Here is a 20,530-nt window from a genome sequence, read left to right on the forward strand (position 1 = left end):
CCTGCTATCATTCTCGTTCAATTTTGTATAACTATATTGGGCTATAAATTCGTTTTGAAGCAACTATGTGCGGAAGCCATATAACCTCACATAACCTAACACAAAACAAAACCTTATAAAATTCAAAAATATGTAAACTTTTCTACAGTATTATTTTAATAAAACATCCCACATTGTGATATAGGAAGAAAACCATTGGATTGAGCTCCCTACAGGAACAAAAATGTAGGTTTTGACCAATGTTTTTGTTCAGCGATTTTTCGATTTTTTGTCATTTTCCGGAAAACGGAAGAACGAAAAAAAATATTCTTGAAAATTGGGGTTTCTGTAACGTCAATAATGAAAATTACACCAATGGCTCTTGTTAAAAGAATAATTTTTGCAACTTGGTCGTTAATGGGTTAAATAATAACGCGAATACATTACGGCGACGGCGGGGAACCCATGCATCTTGATCTATCGTTGATCCAATATATTGATCGGGAACCATTTCTTTCATAAACATAACAATCACAGCTAATTTTATGCAATCTTACAGCTATAATCCAAAACCTAGGCTACATACAAAGTGAGAGAAGTTCTACACGGTGACTACTTATCTTCAGGTTGAGATTATCAAATATTCACGCTGGTTCACATTCAATTGTTACAACATTAAGTGCTGCTTGCTTAAAGTTTGGTCATTGTGATAAGATTTTGTTATGGTCCATTAGGCTGACGAAGTACACGAATGTGAAGATTCATTGCGAAGACTGGCACTGAGGTCCACGCTTTGCTGTGAACCTACATGAGAAAACTTCTCAGCGTAAGTGACCTAGCTAAAGTTTGTAATATATAGTTGTAAACCGCCAAGGCTATAAATAATAATAAAGTTTAACTGCTTAACCACCCTATCTTAGTTTCGAAGAAGACAAAAGTAAGCTGTTGTTTGAGATATTCTACGTTGACCTTTACGTTACCACGTGCAAGCTGGCTAGAATCTTTTTGATCTTCTCCAGAAGCTCCCTGCGGAAACAACTTTGTTGATCAGAATGAACATTTAAATTCACTAGAGTGCAGTTACCCATGATTCGATATAACAGGATCTAGCTGGTTTTCCACATGACGCAGCATCGCAATGAACTGATCCATGCTCTGAACCACCGACGAGCCGGACGTTAGCCACACCCGTGGCAGCGTGTATACGATCATCGAAGCTTTGTTGATGGCATCAGTAGGAGTGCAAACACGCATCCCATTCAGCAGATAACGATTGATCAGCGAACCAATAGCGAGCTCCGTCAGTGGACCATCCGCGATGATACCTTGCCAGCTTGTGATGTTGCGCAGCAGTTTGAGGCCGCTGCAGAATTGCCGCTGGAAGAAGGATGATTTTGCTTCTTGCAATCTGCGAAAAATGAATACGTTATTACGTCGCTTTTTGTATGCAAAGAATTGAAACATACTGCTTGGGAAAGACTGGAATGAAAACATCGTTGTCGATGGCTAGTTTTAGCTTATCCAAGATGGCTTGGAAAAGGGTTCTCAGTTGCTTGCAGGTTCTTCGAAGCGATGGATAATCTCGGCTAAGCCTGTTTATCAGCCGTACCAGTTTGAGGGTTTGTGTGGTTGAGAGCGGGTCCCATACCTGTTCGATTAGCACTGTCAGCTTGGGAAGCACAATTTTCTCGACAAGTGTCGGAATTAATCGAACGTCAGGATCCTCCGCCAGGCTACCTTCCGTATCATCCGACTGGCTGCCATATAACACACACCTACGATACCAGTCTTCTCTTTCAAAGTTCAGCTCGTCTTCGCCACTGACGGGATTCCAGCTAACGTGCCTCAATCGAATCAGCGCTCCCAGAATCTTCGGCAGGCAGAGACTGACGTATGCGTCCTTGTAAGAATCCATCTCCGCCTCGCGCCAACCCTGGAATTTATGCAGTATTCGTCCGATCTCGCAGAACTCCTCGTCGGCGTCGTCGAAAACGTGAATCGCTTCCAATGCTATCTCCTTCAGACCGGCTCGGTGTTGGGTGATTTCGATGTCCGCTACTTCGTCGTCGCTCGACATACCATCCAGGTGAGAATCGGACTGTTCGTTCTTTTCACGATCGCGCCGTCGACGGGTTCGCCGCCCCTCGCGCTCAGCCGCTCTACGGACTCGATCCGGGTCGTCCTGAGGGCGTTTGAAGTTTTCTAATGGTAGAAAGGAAAAAAAAAACAAAGATAAAATGATGCATTAGCTTACAATCGTCCTTAAATCAAATACGCTGAATTATTTTTTATCCAATTTATACGTGATTTTTTTTTCGCGATTTGTTGGGAAGAAAAATTCTGCGAGTGCGCGTGCGAGTGTGGTTATGACGAGCGCGCGCCGATGAAGGAGCAATTTTTACGCGATTTTCTCGAAATTACGCGACTTTTTTACGCAATTTGCTAATAAACTAACTGCTGCTTCACACAAAATGTTATCCATTGGAAGTCACAAATTAGCACCTACTCAGTGGTATACTTATGGGCACCTTACACGATCAAACTGATTGACAATAAGTGTCTTCAATATCGTGACAGCTAGGCTTTCGACATCCGATCTAACCTCAATCAATATTTTGCCACCTTACACGGTCAATATCGCCCTCAACCCGAGACAACGAAAATATCCGCGATGACTAGTGACGACATTCGAGTTTGGGATCCAAACTATTCTCCATCAGATTAGAAGGCTAAATTGCAATTTTCAATTGGTAAAATTTGAATGAATATATCTACTTGGTATTATTTAATTAGTAGAAGCGCGTAGTCCTAACTCTAACTTAACCTATTTTCTATGAATTTTCAGATATTCCTACTAAAATTTATTATTATTATATAACGTCAGTTTCAGATACAATTTTTGTATGGGATTTTCTCACCACTTGCAGAAAAAAAGTGATTTGCATTCACATAGAATACTAATTTGATTTGGAAAAGTTAATTTTCATTCATAATTTACACTTTAAAACTCGTTTTTCCTTCTCAAAAACACACCATAATACTCGCTTCACAAATACAGACTGATCCTTTCAGTTTCAGGGATGCCAAATTATTTTAGATTGTGAAAATATATGCAAATTATATTATCTGCAAGCAAGTGTTTTTATTGGATATATAAGACTATGACAGTAGAACCCCGATTATCTGTATCTGTATCTGTACCCCGATTATCTGTATCTGTATCTATTTCTGTATTGATAAAACATAGTTTCTATGTTTAAAAATCATCCCGACTATTCACGGATAATCGGGATTCTACTGTAACTTGAATTAACACGTGATGTTTTTTCACCTGTGATTTTCCCAGATCTTCTCATTCTCCAAATTTTATAGCGGAGTGTGAAGAAACACACAACTTAGACTAAAGTGGCTGTCCCGCTCGCTAGCGCAAAGAATGACCGAGTTCAATGTTTTAAACATTCCTAAGACGTTGTTAATTTTCATTCACTCTCTCACCATCACATTGTCAGTTACTTTGAGGTTTTGGTTTGTATCGCGAAAAGTACTGTATTTTGCTATTTTAGGTACAGTAATTTACATTTAATGCGACATTTTTCTAATTAGACAGACCTGTATGCGACACGTTTAGTTAGACATTTTTGTAAACATCGAGTTCGGGCCCAAATTATGGCCCCACATTGACATTCGCCGCCAGACGTCGACGCTGTACCACTCTCATCTTCAATGTCCAATTACAGGTCAAATCGCCTCCAATGCGACACTGAGTGGTACTCCGGCATGTCGCATTAAATGTAAATTACTATATAAGTTTTCCAAACCAAAAGCTTTCATTTATGATTGCTACAATTTCAGAAGTTTATAAATTTTAATTGCAATCGCAAAAAAGACTAACAAACATTAAATGTCCGCTTGCAAATCTGGCAACTCAGTCTGGAAGTCCGTGAGGTAAAACGTCAACATCATGCATCCATATGAAATGTCACGATATTGATGCCCGAAAATCAGAAAATCCGGATTTCTGCGTTGTCGGCCATGTTCAGCTGTCATTATGCTCTCAAATGTCATCATATTGTCAATAAATTTGACCGTGTAAGGTCCGCTTTAGACCTTTTTTTCTAATTTCGTTTATTTTTACAGGCTCATGAACGCTATAAACCGTCAGGTATATAACCTAGAGATGGGCAAAACGGTTTTTATCAGTGAACGGCTCAAAGCCGTGCGCCCAACGAAAAGAGCCGACTCATTTGAGTGGGTCGACGGCTCCTTTCAAGAAGCGGTTTGTTCGGATATGTAAAGAATGAAAGACGTAAAAAAAGGTTTAAAACAATAATTACTGCAGAGAATAGTAGAAATATTACTTTACTGAAGGTTTTCTCTGATATATTTCCATCATAATAATCTTCATTGCATATTTTGATTCATATACATTATTTTTTCAATGTTAACTGACAAAAGTCTACTACGTCCTTCACTGCAAACTTGTCCGGCTTTCGAAAAAAATCGATCACATGGTACTGAAGTCGCCGGAATACATAGTATTTTCAAAACAATTTCGTAGAGCCGCGGATAGATAGATTTCCATTCTTTCCGACAAAGCAGAGGGCCTTAGCGAATATGGCTTCGCTGAATATGTATCTACCTTAGTTATTGCAGCAGCTTCTGGATCGTGTGAGGCTTAAAGATTGCCAACCAATGCACTGTTGTATTTTCTGTTAACCCCAAAACCTTGCTGCTTGAAGCGAGGATCTGGCAGTATTGATTGGGCTACCAATTCAAGATCATTAAGATCTCCAAATCACTTTACCAGCTCCGAAATCAATTCATTGCAGAGCTTTGTTATAATCACTAGAACTGATTTCTCTTGCTCCATATAATGTTGAACATGTCGAATCAGCAGTCGGGAGAGCACAACAGTTTTCGATAACGACACTGTTTTCTCCCCGTTTTATATTCTAAACATTTTTTTGATAATTTCTATTTCTTACTTTTTTTCGGAATGTTTTCATGATGTACTGTATTATATAAGTCATTTCAATCAATCTTATCATTTCATTTTATACCCATATGCGGGAGTTGCATGAAAAAAGTAATTGGCCATCTTGGAGTTGGATTTGTCATGAATAACTGTGCTCTACTAGTCAAATCCTTTCATTTGATACCCATATTGGTGGGGTTTTGAGAAAAAATACATCGCCATTTTGGGGTGGGGATATTTTGGATTTGCATTTTTCATGAATAACTGTGTCCTTCTAGTCAAGCCCTTTCATTTGATACCCATATTAATGAGGTTTTGAAAAATATATATATATATATATATATATATATATATATATATATATCGCAATTTTGGATTTGCATTTTTCATGAATAACTGTGTTCTACTAGTCAAGCCCTTTCATTTCATATCCATATTGATGGGGTTTTGAGAAAAAAATTGTAGTCTGCCAAAATTTACAAACATGCAAAAAGATCAATAAAACCGTTTTAAAAGCAGCATGTCTCAAACATAGAAATAAATACACTGAAGTCGCTTTTTACGCGGTTTTTGGGATTCACGAGGTTTATTTTTACGCGGATTTCGAAATTTAGACGGTTTTGTTAACGCGACACGCATCAACCACGTAAAAATTCAAAATGCTAATTAATGTGACTTTTCACGAATTAAGTTTGTATTGTATCACTGATAAGTAGCTGAAAAATAAAAGAAGATAAAGATAGCATGATTGTAGCATGCAAAATGCAAAATTACATGGTTTATTTTTAAGCGGATTTGGGAATTCACACGTTTTTTTACGCGGATTTTGGAATTTACGCGGTTTTTGTTTACGCGGCACGTATCTCCCGCGTAAAAAGCAACCCCACTGTATTGTAATGAGAAATTTAGAATAGGAAACGTATATTTATCCAACACTGCTGCAGGCCACGGAACTTGTGAAGCGCGGCTCATTTTAAAGAGCCGTGGATCGTACGATCTTCCTGGCGAACCGGCTCAAATGAGCACAATGAAGCAATCTTTTAGTGGGAGTGCGCCTGCCAAAACCTTGAGACATATGGTGTGCGTTGAGGGCATACATCCCAACGCAATACGGAAACAAAGATACTGAATTCGCTCGAGTTTAATGAGGTGTGTTTCAGCAACTGATTGAAATCAGAAACAGCCATACTATATCACTGAGAGAATGGTTGTTCGGTACAATATGATAAGGTCTTCTAGATAGGCTTCCTACCAGGTGCCGATAATTGTACGGAGTTTATTCTTTGTTGACATTGTTTTACTCAGATACTCAATATGGACCCTCCAAGTACATTTGTAGTCGAACCAAACCCCAAGATACTTGAATGACATAGCATGAGTGATCGGTTTACCCAAAAGTTGAAGCTTTGGTTTTGCTTGACTATTCCTCCTAGAAACGACGAACATCTCTGTTTTCTCCGTGAAGAATTCAATCCCTAGTTGAAAAATTGTTCAAAGTATCTTGTAAGGGTAAGGTTCAGATCGGATTCGTTTGATCCTACGACAGAAACCACATCATAACTTGTAAGTTGTGTTAGGCTGCAATTTTATATAAGGCAATTGTCGATGTCGCTTACGTACAAGTTCTACAAAAGGAGGCTTAAACATGAGCCCTCAAGGAGGCCCATGTACGAGACCCGACTTATTGCCGAATTCCCGTTAGAAACATTCAAATGTTTCTCACAAGGCTAGTTATATAATATATTATTTAATAAAGGCGACAGACTCTGAGAGTGTAATTTGTCTGATAAGACCTCTATTGAAACTGAATCAAAGCCATTTGCTTTTTTGGGGCATAATAATTTATTCAAATTTTTGAAGAAAGCATCGCAAGACAATCATATATCGAACATTTTTTCGCACGGGAACGAAATCGGGACAAACTTTCCGTGCAAAATTTAAAATCCATCGATTTCTTCGCTTTCATTCGTTGAAGAGCGATTTCTTAACCACTCTCCCATACTATGGATTGGGAGGCCTCCGATGGAAGATGGAACCTGGGATGGGTTTCGTTTGAGCGCGAACCGCGCTGTCGTAGGTCAAACGAGAAATCAAGTTATATTCCACCAATGGAAGTAACACATCTCCGGAGTTGATGGTCGCTTCCGCATATTGTTTCCAGTCAATGTGTCTTGTGATGTCGTATGCCTTGTTTGTAGATTCAAAAGAATTCGACCCAGTGGTGATGAAAATTTTGATTGACAGGTCATCACTATCGTTGGGGTCCTAGATTACATTCCACTTGCAATCTAACGATAATGAATTCGAGCAAAGTCAGTTGTCAAGGGCGCTTGGTTTAGTAGGAGGTTTAGGTACACGTGTTATATCCCTTGTGTTCAAAACGATCATATTGAAGCTGTTACAAAGGTCATATATCAACAACGAACGGTTGTCGTCGTGCTGTTCCTCCCAGGCGGTTCCGTGAGAGTTGATGTCCCCCAAAATCAATCGTGGCTCAGGAAGGAGCAAGCACATGTCAGCAAGTTGCTTCCGGCTTACTTAAACTTTCGGAGGCCAATTCAAGCTGACAATACAGAGGTCTTTGCTTCTGATGTTTGCATGACAAGCAACAGCTTCGATCCCTTCAATAAGTGGAAGATCAAGTGATGAGTGGCACTTATTGATCCCCAATAGCAATTCTCTGTGTCGGTTATCAAGATCCAAGCGTATAATAATATAATCGTAGAAAGTGAGATCATTTTAAGAAGAAAACCATGTTTCCGACAGAGCGAAAACATAACAATTGAAGTTATAAATGTATTCAATTTAAAGATAAGACTACAATAATTCCACTGTATAAGAGTGACATCTCCGGTCTCTCTATTTAAATTAGCCATCGAGAGAGATAATCATTGCAAGGAGAGGTCATGTTTTGGGAGCCGATCTGGCGTGGAGGTAACATCCATACTTCTCACGCTCAAGATCACGAGTTCAATTCTCACTCCCGACATTCTTCCAAAATGGAAGGTAAAAGTGACGAACCAGCCAGAAGCGTTGAAAGTCACTATAATACAGAAAAAAAAAAACAACGGTTGACAACGGTTCTAATGGAGCTGGAAATATGAAAGAACGTGAAAATTTTATTCACAATTTCAGACAACTTTTTAAATCCTGATTGGGAAGTTGTTATTGACGGTAAGACAGGGACAGTCGGGGTCTTTGATGTCCCCTCGAGTACTGTGTCGTTCGAAGGTGAACTATTTCCATGCAAGCCAGAAGGAAACTGATGTTGCCTTTCCGTTGTACACCATTTTTCAGGCAAACTGACAGGGCAGGCAGTATTACCGGAGGGACTTGTCCTTGAACTTTGGGAGTGGACACATTTTTGCACCGAGCATTTCCTTTGAAAACAAACGATGTGCCCTCGTGAATTGAGTCCATGGCCAACGAAGACATTGTTTGTTGGTAATAGTTGTCATTGTTGAGCCAGTGGAGAAGCGCCCTTCAAAACATCCGCAAAAGTGCGCTTCGAGCGACTTTTGTAAGTTCCACAAGCACGTGTGGGATTCCCTCGCAATATGGACATTTGTGCTCAGTCGCACTGCAAGGTTCGCGCTCCTTATTGGTGCAATAAGCTGCCGTGTGACCAACTGACTTGCATTTTTGACAAGTCATATATTTAGAACTTCATATATTTCAAAACTTACTGCTTGCATCGGCCATTTCTTTGGCCTGATCCCGGACATCCTGCCGCCTTCGCTCGATCAGCATACTCGAGTACTTGGCCATCAGAGCTAGTGCACGTTGCTCCAACGTCACAATCGGTGGAATTTTTTCGTCTAAACATTCAACCAAATCACTAACGTAGCACCGCATCTCCTGATAGAACCGGTACTTAGCCGCGGCGACTGGGGCCTTCTGTTCGCACTGCAAGTGATCAAGCTTCAGCAACTTCACCTCCTGAGTAATCTTCTCGATATCGGTGATATGTTTGTAGTTCAACTCCCGAGTGGTCTCAAGCTTTCCGCTGAGTTGCTTCAGAATCTCCTGCGGCATTCGGGGTCCGGAAATTTTCTGCTCCTGCTGCCCACCAGTCGCCACCCGAGAGATAAGCCTTGCCGAAGCGGCACGGGTGTTTGCCTTCGTCAGACCCGTAGTTCTTGCGTACGCTTGTTCCAGCAGAGCCGCTGTTGAAAGTGACTCCTCGTCGATGCCTTGGTAACTGGATTGACTGAAGCCTTGAATCATGTACTGTGAGATGACGGATTCCTGCTGGGCGGAAACTAATTGAGCACCAGTCACGCCCTTCCGAATCTGCTGATTTTCCCACTCTTTTGTTTCCATATCGGAATCATCCGCTGAATCTAGAAAAAAAGACCAATAGGCATGTCATATTGCTTTACAATGTGATACCAATCCTAAACTTACCTTCACGCTGAACCGAATAAAATTGCTCCCGGCGCTCTTCCCGCTCCTTGGCGCCAGTGATGGCAGCCATATCAATGCGATCGTCATCCTCGTCAGATCCGTCTCCAGCGCCATCCTCGCGAACCACTCGCTTTTTGCTTTCATCGTCCTTCGGTTCTTCCACCGGAATAAAATCACCCTGCTCCCTAGCCTTCTGACGCCGCTTTCTAGCCGCGTGAATCATAGCTGCATCCGGGATGACGCCATTCTCCAGGCACATCTTGAAGTTATCCGGCTTCGCAAAACGATGGTGCCCTTCGCCAGCGGATTCCCCTTCTTCGTCGTCTTCCTCCTCGGAAGACATGTCATCTCTACCGGCACACAGAGCCGCCCGGCCGTTCAGAATAGGATTTTTCGGATCCGATTTCTTGACCACAAGCTAGATGTAGTTTGAAAGGATGGATAGAAGAAAAATGATACGATGTGAGATAGGAATCGAATAAAGCGTCAAAGGTATTGCTCTTCTTATGCCGCGGAAGCAGAGAAAACGATGATCAAATCCCAATGGGATTCGTTGATCTCATTCATTCAATCGTTGCTTATTCTGCAACATGTATGCGCCAAAAGCGAAAATTATCGTGGAATCCACGATTTGCTAACCTAAACGTTATTTTATCTCTTTCGCGAACTATCGATAAGCATTTGGATTTTTTTTAGTTCTGATTGATTTTGGGTTTGAACAATAAATTGTGTCATATATGTCTTGGTGACAGAAAGGTTTGAATAGTGGATGGGTAGTAGAAAATTGAATAATAATAACCTTACCACAAAGTCGTCTGTGCGTATTTCTGTTTGGATATTAGAACTAGTATTTTCACACTTTTCCTTTTTTAAATTATCTTTATCAAAGTCCTCCGTTGTCGACGGATCTCGATTGTTTTTGCTTTTCGATGAAGACGAGGACGAACTGGGAGCATTTTTCGAGCCGTTCTTCTCAGCGTGGCGCTTCCGGCGACGTTCCTTATCCAAACTTTTCATCACTTTCTTGCTCTGGGACGTTTTCTTCACCTGGAACACTTCCTCTTCCTCTGTGGAACATGCGATCGCATTGAATACGTCGTTTGAGAAACATTTTTGAAACGAGAAGAAAATGAAATGATAATGATAATTCTGTATGAATTTGCGCCGAGAATAATCGAACAAGTCTTTTTTTTATATTCTGATTCTTCATGATAAAGATTCAATCGGAAGAGCGGCAGTAAAGCACAATGTGCTTCCAACAAAAAATATCTCCAATTGATATTATTACGTGATTACACAAATTTTAACGGGAACAATGTATTCTATCCCTTCGCGCGCCCATTAAGAATTCAACATTCCAACTTTCATCTCTCCCTCCGCACTGTGCATCGGTTGGGCAGGGAACACTCAAAAAGGTTACCTTCATCGTCGAAACTTAGCAAAGACATTTTGGAAGTGGCAGTGGACTTCGGAGTGGCGCTGCTCACGGCCGCAGGTTTTGAACTTTTCTTGTCCTTCTTGGAGGGCTTGCTGATTATTGGTGGCGGCGGTGGACTCGGATCCACATCCATTCGACTTCCATTGTCCTGTTGCTGTTGTGACCCGCTTGAGGATGGGGCGGATGCGGTGGCGCCGGTGGGGCCACCCGCGGCAGGTTCATCTTCGTCGTCGTAACCACTGAAAACGCGTCGCTGAATGGGTTTCTTCGGCTTACGGAACAAAGACATGTTTTTTCGATCAGGATTTCAACGGTTTGGGCTCAGAAATTATGCTAATTCATGATTCAACTACGTAAAATTGTTGATATTAGCGATTTTTAGATGATTTTTTTGAAAATAAATGCACAACTCAGAAGAATATTTCACGTATTTTTCACGAGTTTGCTGGTTTTTGACAGGTAGCGTTATTCAGAGCAAGAGTTTCTAAAGTCATCGAATGCTTTCGATGGACAATAATGGTGCGTTACGAACACATTGAAAATTAATTGTCTAATATGTGAGGAAAAATTCTCGGTTCATGATAAACGTTATATTTGCACAATATTCAAAATATTTTTCGTAAAGTATGTCTTCTTTTGTAGAATTAAAAGACAACTCGTTCGTGCATCAATGCATGCAATGCAGTCATAATTCAATAAATCGATTTTGTCTACTATCTTGCGAGTTGTAGCCGAATACTGCCGTAATCTCGCAAAGTGACGCAAGCCAGAGGGAATAATTTTCAGTACGAGACTTTTCGCAAAATTTCATGCGTAATCAGTATACGCGTACATTACGAAAATCTGATCTGTACAAATTATGTACAATTGGTGGAGAAACACTGCCATTGGCTTGATTTTTGAAAAAAAAATGCAGTTTTATTTAAGCTATGTCACCAACGCCAGTTTCTACAACCGATTGGCGTTCATCCATCAAAAGATGAGAGAATCTGTTCCCAATTATTCTCTCCAAAATACCATTGAGCGGAGCATGAGAAAGCATCAGGAGAAAAGTTCTACAAATTTTCGATTTTTAGCATGCGTCGAGCAGGCTAACGTAGTTGAGAACCCGATTGTAACAATTATGGACAGCAACAATTTCATCCAATTCAAAATGCAATTGAAAACATCCGTGTTAAATAAGATAATGCCGTCCGAAATTATCCGATGTAAAGCAAATACATTTTATGCGAGGATGCTTCGAGTTTTGTTATAAGATGCGTTTCGATGGAGGATTTAGAAGAGTTTTATCTGTAAAAAGGCGTCAAACCTTTGTCCTCTGGTCAAACCAGAATCCTGCTACCGCCTATTGTGCGATTCACATAGCACGTTACGGAGAAGAACGTCTACGTTCCGTCAACGTCTCCACCAATTCACACATGCAGTCAATGCTTCCACCAGCACCGTCACGTCAAATGCCAAACGAATGATTTATTTAATTTTATTCATGGTGTCGCCACCTACAACAATTTTAAATTGCAATGCCCTCTTTCAAATCAGCATGCCTAGAATCAGTTCTAAATTTAGAAAAATTCAATGAGAATCATTGAATTCAATTATTTAAATGCTTAAACCCCGTAGTCCGACCCTTATGCAACAATAATAATAAATAGAATAATTCTTTCAACTAGTCGCGAATGATTTTCACTCCGAATGACTTAGCTCCAAAGAGATATGTTGGCATAAAAAGCACAGTAAGTTACTTATAAAGCGATATGCTGAGGCACCACTCAGTGTCGCATTGGAGTCAGTTTCGACCAGTAATTGGACATTTGCGACTGGTGGCGACTTTCAATGTGGGGCCATAATTTGGGCCCCGAACTCAATGTTTACAAAAATGTCCAACTAGAGGTAAAAATGTCTAATGAAACGTGTTGCATCACAGATCTGTTCAATTAGCTTAATGTCGATGTAGATGTAAATTACTGTGCAACCAAATCAAAACAAAAGCCGAGACACAAAGCCCAGACAAAAACCAAACGAGCCGTCCGTCTCCGTCAATTATTCTTTTCTACAAATCCTGCCGGTCGTTTTCGTTGAACGTATGCTGACGGGTCGTTACGTTGCTGGTGTATGTGAATGTTTTCATGAGAATTGCATGGTAGAATCATTGACGTATCGTGACGTGACGGGACGTGAACGTGACGTGTATGTTGTATGTGAATCGCACTTAATTGACGGAGACGGACGGTTCGTTGGGTTTTTGTCTGGGCTTTGTGTCTCAACTTTTGTTTTGTTTTGGTTATATTTTTTATGCCAACATATCTCTTAGTTCCAAATTTCGGAGTCAAAATCTTTCGTGACTAGTTGAGAAAAATAGTCTATATATTATTATTGTTGGATAAAGGTCAGGACTACGGGGTTTAAGCATTTACATAATATAATTCAATGATTTCCATTGAATTTATCTTAAATTTAGAACTGATTCAGGCATGCTGATTCGAAAGAGGACATTGCAACTGAGGACTGTTGTAGGTGGCGACACCATGAATACCATTAAATGAATCATTCGTTTGACATTTGACGTGACGGTGCTGCTGCAAGCATGGACTGCATGTGTGAATTGGTGGAGACGGTGACGGAACGTAGACGTTCTTTTCCGTAACGTTCTATGTGAATCGCACATTAAGGAATTTCTACACTCAGAAAAATCCTCAATCGTAAACTACATTTGGTTATGCGAACATTAGTAGAATGTACTACTTTTTTGTACATATTGTCAACAATTTCACATCCCTATCAGAGGTTAGTATATTCTACTCGATAACATTAGTAAACTTGATATCTGAATATTTTAAATATTTCAGTCATTTTTTCCCATGTTCGCTGTATGACATTGTTTGCCTCTGTCGAAAATTGAAGAGTGTCAAACAAAATAGTGTTTGTACAAATATCAAACCAAACTTTATCTGTTGAAAAATGTCAAATATTTGACCTATTTTTCCTGTTTACCAAATAAATATTTTGCGTACGACCCCACCTCTGTATCTAGACATTGGATGTAATGTTTGAAATTTTGCAGTTACAAAAGTTTTGACATTTCCCGATTAAGAAGTAAACAAAACATGATAATATTGAAGATTAGGCTGGGAGATATCATTTTATGCAAAACATTCATCAGACCAATGTGGCTTAATTGAGTGGTGTTACAAAAGTATTATATAAAAATTGTAAGCATGAACCCGCACCGGGCAGGTGTTTCGGTAAGTCTATCTGCACTATACTATCGTAGAATCTAAAATCGCCTAAAATTTACGAACTGAACCCTTTCCAGAGCAAATTACGTTCCATGTTGAAGGTAACCTCGCTTGGAGCTGCGGTATTCAGTGCGATATGTTTGTGCAAAGGTAACGAAGAATTCTACAGTGCAATATTTATGCCAATCGTGCGGATCATTCCACCGGAGACGGCCCATAAGATGGCTGTGTTTGGCGTCAAGCTGGGAGTCATTCGTCCTCCTTATCAGGATCCCGAGCAGCTAAAAACCCAGCTGCTTGGATTGACTATCGAAAACCCGGTTGGTATAGCGGCAGGATTTGATAAACACGGAGAAGCCGTTAGTGGTTTACAACACATCGGTTTCGGTTTTGTCGAAATTGGTTCGGTTACACCAGAGCCGCAGCCAGGAAATCCAAGACCACGTGTGTTTCGATTAAACGAAGACAAGGCCATAGTTAATAGGTATCTTTGATGGCATAAATTTGAATTTCAAATGAGATCATAAAGCAATGTCGTAAACAGGTACGGATTCAACAGCGAAGGCCATGATGTTGTGTATGAGCGGCTCAGAAAAACGCGCGAAGAAAACGGTACAAAAGTTACACTGGGGATCAATTTGGGGAAAAACAAACACTCCGAAGACGCAGTTGACGATTATGTGAAGGGGATTAAAAAATTTAGTTGCCTCGCTGATTATTTGGTCATCAACATAAGCAGCCCCAATACGCCTGGCCTAAGAACTATGCAGAATAAAAGCACCCTGCAGATTCTGTTGAGCGAAGTAATAAAAGCTCGAAACTCTCTTCCTCGATCGGAACAGCGTCCTATTCTGGTAAAATTAGCACCTGATCTCTCCGATGGTGACGTGCAAGAAATAATCGGAGTGGTTAAATTTAAAGATTGTGCTATTGATGGTTTGATAATCTCAAATACAACTATTGACAGGCCGTCTAGTTTGAAGAGTTACAATGCTGGCCAACTGGGAGGCTTGAGTGGGGCCCCACTGAACAGCAAGTCAACTCAATTGATTGCCAAAGTATACAAATGGACTGAAGGGAAAATCCCAATCATTGGAGTCGGTGGTATTTCCAATGGACAGGATGCTTACGAGAAAATTTTGGCTGGCGCAAGCGCGGTTCAACTTTATACTGCTTTTATTTACCACGGACCGCCAATTGTGACCAAAGTGAAGCGAGAGTTAGCCCAGATACTGGAAGAAAACGGATACCAGAGCATTCAGCAAGCCGTCGGGAAGGGGGTCGATCAGTTTTTATAGTACATATGTTCTTAGGTTTGCAGTGCGGTTATGTTAATCTGTACTAAGCCCGAAAGTTAATTATTGCTTTAGTTGGAGTAAGTTAGTCATTTTATACTTAGCTACATGTAATCCGCCAAGCGGGTATGTTGAGAAAAAAAATTGAGCAAATATTGCACAGCTCGACATTACTGAGAAGAAACATAAACAATAATCAGAACAGGAAAAATGTAATTTCCATCCGTGATTACACTAGTTGAGATTTAGTATGTACCCGTCTTTTGTTGCAGATTGTTATCACATTCTCTACTTTGCGTAATAAATCTTCGGAACGACGAATACGGTGTGATCAAAACCTTTTTCGAGCGAGTTCAGAGTCTTTCAAGTACGGTTAATGGCAGTTACTTGTGAGATGATCAGATAAAATAGTAATGAGGACAATATCCGTGATATTTTATCAATATCGGTATTGAGGGAAGCGAGAAAGGGTGGGTTGATCGCGAGCGTCTCAGAATTTTTGTTCTCTCAATATTTTTATTCAGAGAGAGGGGAGGAGTGTCTAACCATCATAGAAATATTTATTACATCCTAAAACCTCAATATGCCTAATTTGGTTTCATTTGCTTGATTAATTCTCGAGTAATGTAGAAATTTGTGTTTCATTTGTATGGCAGCCCACCCCCCTTAGAGAGGGGCGAGGGGTCGCAAACTATCACGAAAATCTTCCCCGGCCCCATAAGCCCCTACATACCAATTTTCATGTTGATCGGTTCAGTTGTTTCCGAGTCCATAAGAATCAGGCAGACAGACACACAGAAATCCATTTATATATATATATATATATATATATATATATATATATATATATATATATAAATATATATATATATATATATATATATATATATATATATATATATATATATATATATATATATATATATATATATATATATATATATATATATATAAATATATATATATATATATATATATATATATATATATATATATATATATATATATATATAAGTTAAAGAAGTTAGGCCTTTGGGAAGGTTTTTAAAAAATTATAAACGAACTACCTCACTTGAACATCGAATTATAACTGACTTTATTCCTTACTAATTAGCCTGAGCTGAGTTCCCTAACGCGGCGTACGGTTATGCTGATTCTCCAGTTTGGTTCCGGTGAGCTCGATCGTGGTGGACTTCGACCTGGCCAAAGCGCTGAGCCTTAGGATTGTGTATCGAACGATAGGTCGATGTTTCGATGGGTCGTTGGTATCGATGATGTTGACGGTGCAAATATTCAGGTCGATGCGCCGTCAATGATGATGCGCTGTTTGTTCATGTGTCGCCCGGAGAACTGATGCGTTAGCTCTATTGGAAGTGGGTCACCGCTGTTGTTCGGTGGTTAGTTGATCTGTTCGTGTAGTACATGGGGATGTGGGTGTTAACTACTCTCTCCCTAATGAAGATTCGTCTCGAATCTTAAGTTGTTTTCTTCGGAGGTACAATTCGATGAGGCTGCTAGAATTGAAACCGCTGTTGTTGATTGTTGCATAGATGAACTTCTGCGAGTATCGTTGAAGTTGTTTGTGCTGGGTTTTCTAGTGATTTGTCTTGTTGGGTTTGATCTGAGGAGAGGGAAGATGTCATGCTTTTTGTGTTAGCATAGGGTTTTACCTCTGTTGATACATTTCGTGGTGTGGTGTATACTCCAATATGTTTCTTCAGGCTCATGATTGCCAATCCTATGATCATGGCTGCGAGTGGAATCAGGAATCCAATCGTAGTATGTTGCAGTGTTATGTGGTCTCTTTGCAGTTTATGGATGTGGTCTCGGTTTTCAATTCTAAGCAGGTTTACTTGTTGCAGATCAGGTTGGTTGAAGATTACTGTTGGCTGAAAGTTCACTCCAATTGTTGAAATAGTTCTGATCTCGTGATGATTAATTGTCCTCTTGTCGTCGTATTTGCTTCCATTGATTGAAACAGAGCAGTTTGGATATTTGATCAGTAGGGTTCCCGTTATCTGTCTCGATTTGATGTTGCAATTTGAATCCAGAAGAACGGATTTATCAGCGTTTCTCACGATCAGCGTGTGGTCGTCGATAGGCTTAATGTCCATTCCGATGCGATGTTCCTCGTAGGGGCAAGATGCGTTGATTCCTCTTAATGCGTTGTCGATACAACCGTCGCCTGTTAAATTCGTGAGCTCCTGTCTTTGGCAAATTCTATAATTTTCAACAATTGTACATTCGTTATTTATTCCTAGTGTCAGTGTTTTACTCAGAACAGCTGAGTTGTAGGGTGTCGATATAATTCTGTTTTTTCTTGGTAATGTTTCAAATCTAATATATTGGAACTTTTCTGACATAAATATTGGGATCTTGATCACAAATATTATTTTTGTACTTTCATGATGTGTTTCTATACTAAGAAATTCATAAATTTGGTCAATATTGTTAATGTGAATATTTTGTTCTTCTAACTTTTCTAGTACAAACTCTGTTTCATTATTGTTTAATATTGCCCTAGATAAAATCCCTATTTTCGATAGTTGTACAATTTCAAAAATGTCTCTTAGTTGGTTGTTTAGTAGATCTAGATTGAAAAATAGATCGTGAACTATTCCTTTTAAATGATTTTCATATTCTGTGTTTACGTTATTGGCAATTCTCGATATTCTTCTTAAAACCTCAATTTGGTTTTCATTTACGTGGCTAATTAAATTGTTAATTTTAGCTTCGAATTCCTGATTGATTCTGATTTGTCGGTTGTTGTTGTCAATAAGTGTGTTGGTTTTGGTTTTTGAATTTTCTATCGTTTGTCGGATTAATTGTAAATCGTCGTCGTCTAAATTGCCGGTCAATGATTTGATAAACGTTCCTAATGGGTTTAAGAGTCCTCGTTTCTGTCGGTGTATGGGTTTCAACTGTTTGTAATTGTCGGAAATTTGTTTCATCCTAATGTCCAATGTTTTAAGGTATGGTTTCGTGAAATTTTGTCGTTCGAACTGGTGTAACGTATACTGGAGGTTGGTGAAACTACTTTCGAACTTTTCCAAATCCACGATGTGGAGATGGAAATGTTGAGATGTGATAATCTTCGCTTCTCTCTCGCTAAATGCTATTATTCCATCATGTCGTGAGAGGTCTGTTATCGTCACTTCTGCTGTAACATCAAGGGCTAATCTGGAATAGAGAAATATGTGAGTACTACTTTGGGTTTCGAGACGTCATTTTCTTTGACGTCTTATTTTTGTTTTATGTATCGTTCTTCCATTCTGATCTTGGAAGGTTTTTGTGTTATCTCTTGCGATTTGATATCGTTTATACTTATCCTTTGTTTTACTTTTGACCCCTTGGCGCGCGACGTATACAGTTTCGTCCACTTCCAGTGATGGGTCAGCTTCCTTGTTTTTGTTGTGGTGCTGTAAATCTTGTTTTTGTTTTTTAATGAGAGCTAATGTTGCTTCATTGTATATTTCATTCCTTTTCCTAACAATTTCTTCAATGTTACTCGGTCTCACCTCTCCCTCTTTTATTCCAAAGAATACTTCTTTGGGTCGCATCTTGGTTGAAGAGTGAATAGTGTCGTTATAAAGTGCTACAGTGACTCTAAACAACTCTTTCTTACTTAATCCCTCATGTTTCGATCTACAACAGCGAAACATTTCTGCAATTGTTGAGTGAAATCGTTCAACGATTCCATTCACTTCGCTTTTATTAGATGGTGTGAAATATGTTTCAATTCCTAGTTCTTCTAACATGCCTCTTACTTCAACAGACTTTAGTGCTGGTTCATTGTCACTGACCAAAAGTCTGGGTATCCCATATGTTGAGAAGAATTTTGTCAGTCCTGAACGGACGTCAGGAATCGATCTCGATTTAATTGGAAAAAGCATTCCGAACTTCGATAATTTGTCTACCACGGATATGAACGTGTTTGGTTGACATATGAATATATCAACATGAACTATGTCTAGCGGCTTTTTAGGTATTGGAGTTTGGGCTAGGTTCAATTTATAAGGATGTCGCTCATATTTAGCAGTTTTACACGTATTGCACAATGTGACGTGTGTTCTAACTTTCCTTTTCATGTTCGGGAAGTAGAATTTCTGGCTGATAGCCATCAGATTTTCTTCGATGCCTCTGTGAGCTCTTGTATGTGTTGTATTTATGACTTCATTCTGTTCTTCTTCAGTTTTTAAGTCAATTAAGAACTTTTGTGAAATAACTACTTTAAACGTTTTGACGCGAGAAAAATAGTTTTTATACACAATTTGAAGGGTGTTGATGAGATTTTCTGGGCAGTAAATGCAATTTACTCTTTTAGGATCCATGAATTCTTTGAATATTCTTAGTAATATTGGTACACCAAAATTCACTTTTGTAAACGTGTGTCTTAGGACTTTGGGAAAAACTTGTTCTCCGGTGGTCTCACTCTCAGTTCCATCTATTTTCAAAATGATCTGATTGGAAAAAGTGTTTACCGGTTTTTCGGTACATGCGATAAATTCCGAGTCATCGGTGTCTGCCGAATGTTGCGTAGCAGCGTCTGATGAAGAATCATTTTGTTCTTCATTCAGATTTAAATTTTGGGGAATTCTAGAGAGGCCATCGGCAACGACATTTTGTTTTCCGGCACGATATCTTATATCGTAGGAATAGTCCATTAAAGCAATCATCCATCTGGCAATTTTACTTGATGGATCTTTCAAGTTCATGGCGCAAGTAAGCGGCTTGTGATCTGTGTATAAAATGAATTTATTTCCGAAAAGGTACGGTCGGAAATATTTGGTTGCCCAATAAATAGCTAGTAACTCCTTCTCAATAGTGGAGTACTTTTCTTCGGTTTGACTGAGTGTTCTCGATGCAAAAGCAACAGGTTTATCTCTTCCGATTGGACCTTGTGAGAGAACAGCTCCTATTGCGTATTTGGATGCATCTGTTGTCAATATGAAGGTTTTTTCGAAATCTGGGTGTATTAGAATAGCGCTGCTAGAAAGTATCTGTTTGCACTTGTTGAATGCTTTTAGAAATTCTGGAGTATGTTCTACTTTCTCATTTTTCCGAAGACATTGTGTTAGCGGTTTCGTTATCCGGCTGAAATCCTTTATGAATTTTCTATAGTATCCCAGTGTTCCTAAGAAGGATTTAATGTCCTTCTCGGTTTTGGGAATTGGCCAATTTTGGATAACTTCAATTTTTT

General features: G+C 39.5%; 2 protein-coding genes across 3 annotated transcripts; one reads left to right on the forward strand and one right to left on the reverse strand.

Moving 5' to 3' along the window:
- Positions 1–517: 517 nt before the first annotated feature.
- On the reverse strand, positions 518–11,272 carry LOC129778770 (PAX3- and PAX7-binding protein 1). Of its 2 annotated transcripts, XM_055785875.1 has the most exons (8): positions 10,948–11,272; positions 10,782–10,806; positions 10,166–10,428; positions 9,362–9,779; positions 8,641–9,297; positions 1,446–2,181; positions 1,064–1,387; positions 518–1,005 (listed from the first exon to the last, which is right to left on the reverse strand). In XM_055785875.1, exons 1-8 carry the CDS (start codon positions 11,086–11,088, stop codon positions 951–953), a joined length of 2,619 nt encoding a protein of 872 aa, XP_055641850.1. In that variant the 5' UTR covers positions 11,089–11,272; the 3' UTR covers positions 518–950. The 2 variants fall into 2 exon arrangements, with proteins under 2 accessions (XP_055641850.1, XP_055641849.1); XM_055785874.1 differs by having other exon boundaries at positions 10,782–11,272.
- A 2,611-nt stretch (positions 11,273–13,883) lies between these two features.
- On the forward strand, positions 13,884–15,581 carry LOC129777263 (dihydroorotate dehydrogenase (quinone), mitochondrial). The gene is made up of 3 exons (XM_055783440.1): positions 13,884–14,041; positions 14,113–14,519; positions 14,580–15,581. The coding sequence occupies exons 1-3, from the start codon at positions 14,015–14,017 to the stop codon at positions 15,331–15,333; spliced, it is 1,188 nt and encodes a 395-aa protein (XP_055639415.1). The 5' UTR covers positions 13,884–14,014; the 3' UTR covers positions 15,334–15,581.
- The last annotated feature ends 4,949 nt before the right edge of the window (positions 15,582–20,530 follow it).

Source organism: Toxorhynchites rutilus, chromosome 3, assembly GCF_029784135.1.
Source record: "Toxorhynchites rutilus septentrionalis strain SRP chromosome 3, ASM2978413v1, whole genome shotgun sequence".
In the NCBI taxonomy this organism is placed as follows: Eukaryota; Metazoa; Arthropoda; class Insecta; order Diptera; family Culicidae; genus Toxorhynchites; species Toxorhynchites rutilus.

What these genes read in the sequence shown, in the direction of transcription:
- LOC129778770 (XM_055785874.1), bottom strand. Translation starts at nt 11,088, where the DNA reads ATGTCTTTGTTCCGTAAGCCGAAGAAACCCATTCAGCGACGCGTTTTC. An exon ending in GCTAAGTTTCGACGATGAAG is followed by an intron (nt 10,429 to 10,781) that starts GTAACCTTTTTG and finishes CATGTTCCACAG; the next exon opens with AGGAAGAGGAAGTGTTCCAG. An exon ending in AGAAATGGCCGATGCAAGCA is followed by an intron (nt 2,182 to 8,640) that starts GTAAGTTTTGAA and finishes TTCTACCATTAG; the next exon opens with AAAACTTCAAACGCCCTCAG.
- LOC129777263 (XM_055783440.1), top strand. Translation starts at nt 14,015, where the DNA reads ATGAACCCGCACCGGGCAGGTGTTTCG. An exon ending in CGCACCGGGCAGGTGTTTCG is followed by an intron (nt 14,042 to 14,112) that starts GTAAGTCTATCT and finishes AACCCTTTCCAG; the next exon opens with AGCAAATTACGTTCCATGTT. An exon ending in GACAAGGCCATAGTTAATAG is followed by an intron (nt 14,520 to 14,579) that starts GTATCTTTGATG and finishes TGTCGTAAACAG; the next exon opens with GTACGGATTCAACAGCGAAG.